Raw genomic sequence first — 6611 nt, 5'->3', positions numbered from 1 at the left:
CTGCGGGTGGGGAGAACAAGTTCTCATTGGAGGGTGGGTGGGATTGGGGTGGGGGGTGCGTGTGATGGACTCCAAGGAGGGCTTAGGAAAGCCACGTCTTTGCATCCCCCAAATTGCCAATCGCCTGATTTCCAGCGCCTGGGCGGGGCAGGAGCTCCTAGATTCCCTTGCGGGTATTTGAAGGTGAAGAAAAAAAAAAAGAAAGAAAGAAAAAGTGAAAAAAAAAAAAAAGAGCCCAGCGCAGGGGCGGCCCGGGGCGGTCTCCCGGCGGGGCGCGCCAAGGCGCCAGGACGTGCAGGTGCCGCGTCCGGGGTGCGCGGGGGCGCCCGGCGAGTCGCCGCCTGCCGCGCGGGGACCCCGGGGCGCGCGGGGGGCGGGGCGGGGCCGGCGCCGCCGCCTCCCATTGGCCGCCCGCGCGGCGCCGCGGGGATAAAGCGGCCGCGCTCGGCCGCCGCCGCCCGCTCGGTCGCCCCTGCCGCCCCGTGCCCAACGCCCGTGCTCCGCGCCCACGATGGCCAGCCTGCAGGACCTGGTGGGGAGATGGCGCCTGGTGGACAGCAAGGGCTTCGACGAGTACATGAAGGAGCTCGGTGAGGCCCCCCGCCCCGCAAGCGGCCGGCCCGCGCACCCCCCCCCCCCCCGCAGCAGCTCCCGACCGCCGGGGCGCAACGTGGCCGTGGCCCCCGCGCCGGGGACCCGCGTGCGCCGGCCGGCCTGGTCCGTTAGGGGCCGCCCGGTGGTCCCCCCGCCCCCGCCACAGCCGGTCTCTGCCGCGCCTTCCCCCTCGCCCACGTGGCGGCCACCCCACACCGCCACCAGCGGCGCCGGCCCTTGCGCCTCCGGGCTCTGCATCCCCCGCCGGCCCCGTATCCATCCCTGCATCCCTCCCGGCCGCCCGCCCGCATCCTCGCGGCGCCCCCAGCCCGCCGCATCCCCACCCCGCGCCCCTGGAGGCTGCGGCTCCCCTGCCCCCCGCGCCGCAGCTCCTCGGGGACGCCGTCCCGGGGTGCGGCGAGCGAGGCGCCAGCTGGAGCTTCTCCAGGGCTCCTGCGCCACGGCCCCGGCCTCGGTGGGCGCAGCCCACCCCTTCCGCCCCCCGGGGGGGGGGGTCGCAGGGCATCCTCAGCCTCCGGCGCACCGCCGGCGGGCGGGTGCGTGATGACGGGGTGGGAGCGGCGCGGCGACTGGGCCTGGGCGGGGCCCGGCGCTGCTGCTGTGGCCCCCGAGTCCCCTGGGATGGGGGCGCCGGGGCCGTGGCCGGGCTTTGTTGGAAAAGCCGCAGTGGGGGAGCTGCCCACGGCCCGGTGCGCCCGCCCGGGGCCCGCTGCTCTCTAATTGCGGGCCCAGGGGCGGAGCTCTGCGGAAAGCTCGGGTGCTCCGGTTGAGCGTGCTCGAAGAGGAGGAGGAGAACGCCGGGGCGAGCTTCCACCTTCTCTCGAGTTCAAGGGGCTGGGGCCGTTCCCAGTCCAGGGACGGTGCTTGTAAAGCTGGTTGGGACGTTGGGGTAGATTTGACAGGAATAACTGGGTCACTAGGAAGTGGGTCGCCGTGGCTGAAGCCTAGATCCTCTCTGGAAAAGAGGTAACAGCATCCCCCCCCCCCCCGTCCTCCCGCCCTCCCCCGCCACGCACACCCATAAGGGTGCTTTAAAAGATACCACCCCGTGAGCCTTCATACCACACACACTGTTCACTGCCCGTCACTGCAAAGACTTGAAACCCCGTCTCTGGGATCCTGCAGAAATGCATTACCCTGAATGCAAGCTAATGATGGGTTAGGCCTAGATTCCGTGTGAGTCTATATAAAATAGTAATAATACATAATACCTTGAGTAAATCCAGAAGGTAGTATTTCTCTTATGTTCATTTCACCGAGATCAGGGTGGCTGGGGTGAGGGTTAAGGACCTGTACTGGCCGCGGGCATGCAAGAAGTGCAGCATTTGTGTGTGTCGGGCTGTGTCGGCGTGAGTGGAGAACGCCAGTTGTTTCTCTGCCCGTCGGAAGGAATACGCGCACCGTGGCTTGTTTCCAGGATTCTGGAGTCATGAAGGTTGTCAAGGCCCAATTCATTAGAGAGCAATCAAGATGTGGCAAGAGCAGAACCCTTTGTCTGTCCAAAGTGAGAATAAATGACTCCCTAACAACGCAGGGCACGGGCCCTGAGCTGGCTGGAGAGAAAGCACCAAGGGGATATTTCAGGCTTGCGACGCCCCGTGAGCCATTTGTTCTGCTTGAGTTGTCTCCTCCTCTTTGAAACGGGGATTTGGCCTTGATTGCTTGACTTTCCTTCCAAGTGCTGACACTCAGTGGCAGTAAGCAGTTGATGAATTATAGATGACACCAATATGTAATGGAGTCACATAAGTATGGGAAAAAAATTGTAGGGTAAGATTTTTCTATTAATATGGTTGTGCCATTACCTTACAAAGTAATTGTGCTATTTGAATATTCCAGGATTGATTTTTATTTTGATTCCATTTTGTTATCAAATATTCATCAAGGACCTTTAATGTGTCACAGGATGTGCTGGAGTCCTGTAATAAAGTGGTTGGTGGAACTGAGTAAATGAATTGGGAGAGTCTGTATTTTTTTTTCCCCCTCCAATGTTCTCCCCATTTTTATTTTATTTATTTTTTTGCTTTCTTGGGTCACACCGGCAATGCACAGGGGTTACTCCTGGTTCACACACTCAGGAATTATTCCTGGCGGTGCTCCGGGGACCATATGGGATGCTGGGAAAAACCAGTCACATGCAAGGCAAATGTCCTACCCGCTTTGCTATCGCTCCAGCCCCATCCCCAGTTTTATTGGGCTAGTGTGATGTGCAGTGCCTTTCACTGACGGCTTAGTGCGCACACATTCATTGTTGCATACTACAACCTCCTCCAGTGTCCGCTTCCCTTTATCAGTGTCCTACGGACCCCTCCCCTTCTTATCTTTTATGTCTGTGCTATGCCAGCAATGCCTCAGATGGAAACTAGGTAAAAGCTTCAACCCTGTGAGCTATCTCCAAGGCCCATGGATGTGTGATTTCTTTTTTTTTTTTCTGCCCAGCTTTCCAAAGGCCAGCATCCCATGGGTGCTCTGAGCTGAGTCACAAAGACATGCTACCTGCTCTGTTGCTCTCTAGTTGCACCGCTTACTGCTGAAGTGAGCTTGACAGGTTACTTCTGTGCCGCATTTTTTCATTTATAAAGTACTGTCCACCTTTCACAGAGTTCTGGTCAGGGATATCGTGGATCCAGGTGCCGGCTCCTCAGGAGAGCTGGTGACTGGTTCCCGGTGGTTATCAGAAGGTGAACCGCATGCACAATCGTGGTAATTACAATGGATTTACTGCTTTTGTGAGACAAACTGTAACTTTGATTTTCCTGTTTTACAGGAGTGGGACTGGCTCTTCGAAAGATGGGTGCAATGGCCAAACCAGATTGTGTCATCACTGTAAATGGCAATAACCTTTCTGTAAGAACTGAGAGCACTTTGAAAACAACACAGTTCTCATGTAATCTGGGAGAGAAGTTCGAGGAAACTACAGCTGATGGCAGGAAAACTCAGGTTTGTCCTAATTTGCTGTTAGAAAATGCTTCTAAAATGATAGATTGTATCCAAAGTGTGTGCTTCACTGTTGAACCACATCCTCAACCCGTAATAACTTTTTCATTGTTTAGAGGCAAGAACTTATGGAAAAAGTCCCAAATTAGATGAATTGGATTTTGACAAATTAGCAAAAATACAAGTATAATGACCTTCTGTTTTATAAAAATAAGAATCACCAGAGAATCAGTCTTGCTGTGAATGTAGGTTGAGAGGCAATAAACTATCTTATGAATAAAATCAGATTGGGTTAACTAAAGTAGGCATAGAAAGGAGAAGATGAAAAATTGTTGATGAAGGCAGATCATGAGTCATGGGAGCTCTTGTAATGTGCTTTGTAAGGCTAAAACTAAAATGCCTGTTTTTGCAGACCGTCTGCAGTTTTAAGGATGGTGTATTGGTTCAGCACCAGGAATGGGACGGAAAGGAAAGCACAATAAAAAGAAAATTGGAAAATGGAAAGTTGGTGGTGGTAAGTGACACACTTGTCAGGTCTTACTGGGCTTCTTCTTTAGAGTCATAGTTTGTATCAGAACTGCTCTGTATCATTAACATGAACAGAACTAGGTATGGGAACAAATCATACAGAAACACAAGTAAGAACTGGGCAAAAGAGAACATGACAGAGTTTGCTGTATGAAGTCTCCAGACTGGAATTAAGTTTAGTCCTTGTTAGCTGCCTGTTACGGTATAATGTTGGGTAAGCTGATTAAATACCAAGTTGTTCTAAGAGCAAATGGGTAATTTAGATGCTACACCTCAGTATTTTTGTTTTCAGGGAAAATAAGACTTATCATCCAAAATGACAAATTCTATCATCTAAAACATACAATTCAAAACCACCTTTCACATCTCTGAAGTTAGATTATTTAGGCCTTGAGGGATTCTAATCTGAGTATTTTACACTGTTGGGGTTGGGATGCAAAATTCAACTAACTTTTAAATGCATTTTTCTCCTAGGAATGCATCATGAATAATGTCACCTGCACTCGTACCTATGAAAAAGTTGAATAAAAATTCCATCATTTTGAACAGGAATTAGTGTCAAGGATTGACAAGCTCAGTTCAATGAGCAAATCTCCATGCTGGTTTTTTTTTTTCCTTCATTACTCTATCCGTGATGTTTATCACAAGTATTTTACATACATCTATTTTAAAGTATTGGTTTAATCAAGATCATCCCTTTGGTTAACAAATAAATGTGTTTGTGTTACACCAGAGTTGTAAACACTCTTTAACTTTGTAGGAAATCAATGGTGAGTTTTGAATTAAATAAAATCTGGGGTAGTCTTGAGGGTGCTGTCGAGATTATTTCTAAACTATGACAGATACACCAACCATTTAAGCTCTCCCTACACTATTTGAACTATTAAATGAAAAGTCTTAAATTTCTAGCAAACGCTTTTCGGACTCTTAAGAATATTCATTTTGCTGGGGAGATATTAAAAAATATTAAACCCTACTATTAAAAAATAATAGGGTTAAAACCATTTCAGGAATTCTGCAACCATAAATTTATTTAATAAACTTTCCAAGGGCTTGCCATATATCATGCAGTGTTCTACAGTTTGAGGAGAATGTATATTCGAACACAGGACAATCATAAAACTGATAAAAACAACTCCTAAAATACTCTCTATCTTGTGTGTGTAGATAAAGAATAACTAGAATACTAGTGAGCCTCTGTTCTGTTTCTTAACTCCAAATAAAAACAAATAATGGGGCCAGAGAGGTAGTACAGGAGTTACCGTGCTTGCCTTACGCAGAGCTGACCCAGGTTCTGATCCCAGTTTATGCTCCCCTGATCCCAGCCAGGAGTTAGCCCTGAGCATTGCTAGGGCAGTCCCAAAACAAAACCTCCACAGTTAACCTTTAGAGAGATAGTTTAGGGGTCAGAACTTTGTGTGTGCTATCCACAGAATAATGTTTACAGAGCTAATACCAGTATCTCCTTGCAAATAAAACAGGTTTTTGAATAGCTAACCTGTTCAGTCTAATGGAGCCACTCTGAATCCAACCTGTTGAATCCATTCCAGACTTTTCATCCCAGTAAAAGACTGACTTTCCTCGGTGTATAAAACAATCTGCAGTTTCAGGTCCCTAAACATACTAACATATCACAGTATCACACTATACACACTGAGGTGTTTGCTGGGAAGAATTTCCTCGAAAACAACCGAAGATAGTATTGGTGAAGAAGATCAAGTCTAATCATTTGCTGTCCAGCATGTGACCATAAGCCACATGTAGCTGTTGAACAATATAAAATGTGAAGTTAGTTGGAATGTGGCCACTTTGAATTGAGTATACAAGGATCTCATGGACTAAATACACCAAAAAAAAGTCAACTGCCCATGATTTTTAGTATTGTTTGTTGAAATAACACTTGGGGTCTATCCTTGACTACCAAGATAGTTAGACTGTCACTCACTGTCATCCCGTTGCTCATTGATTTGCTTGAGCGGGCTCAACTTGTTACTGTTTTTGGCATATCCAATACACCACGGGTAGCTTGCCAGGCTCTGCCGTGTGGGTGAGATACTCTTGGTAGCTTGCTGGGCTCTCTGAGTGGGGCAGAGGAATCAAACCCGGGTCGACTGCGTGCAAGGCAAACGGCCTACTGCTGTGCTATTGTTCCAGCCCACCAAGATAGTTAATAAAATTAATTTTCCTGTGTCTTACTTATTAATGCGCTAAGAAAAAAAGTTAATTGCATGTGGATGCATTTTTGTGTCCATATATTTGTAGAACAGGTTGGTCTCAACTCCCTCTTGCATTTGAAATCCTGTAGTAATCCCCATGGTACAGTTTGTTTGCCTCCTTTCCACTTCTAATAGTGGAATTTCACATCGATTCTCTCTGAATCAAACACTGGGCCAAATAAATGCTTTACAGGAGTCTTACTTCAGATCAGAGGTAGTCCAGGAGGTGGGACACTGCTCTGCGTGCTGCCTATCCCTGTTCCGTCCCAGGCACTGCAGATGGTCCCTTTAGTGCAGCCAGGAATAAGCCCTGAG

General features: G+C 49.2%; 1 protein-coding gene across 1 annotated transcript; it reads left to right on the top strand.

The window, feature by feature from the left end:
* The first annotated feature begins 408 nt into the window (after positions 1-408).
* Positions 409-4888, top strand: FABP5 (fatty acid binding protein 5). Its single transcript, XM_055128716.1, has 4 exons — positions 409-590; positions 3383-3555; positions 3965-4066; positions 4555-4888. The coding sequence occupies exons 1-4, from the start codon at positions 512-514 to the stop codon at positions 4606-4608; spliced, it is 408 nt and encodes a 135-aa protein (XP_054984691.1). The 5' UTR covers positions 409-511; the 3' UTR covers positions 4609-4888.
* The last annotated feature ends 1723 nt before the right edge of the window (positions 4889-6611 follow it).

This window comes from Sorex araneus, chromosome 2, assembly GCF_027595985.1.
Source record: "Sorex araneus isolate mSorAra2 chromosome 2, mSorAra2.pri, whole genome shotgun sequence".
Taxonomy (NCBI): domain Eukaryota; kingdom Metazoa; phylum Chordata; class Mammalia; order Eulipotyphla; family Soricidae; genus Sorex; species Sorex araneus.
Note: the sequence above shows the minus strand (reverse complement) of the source record. Positions and strands in the feature narration are given on the sequence as shown.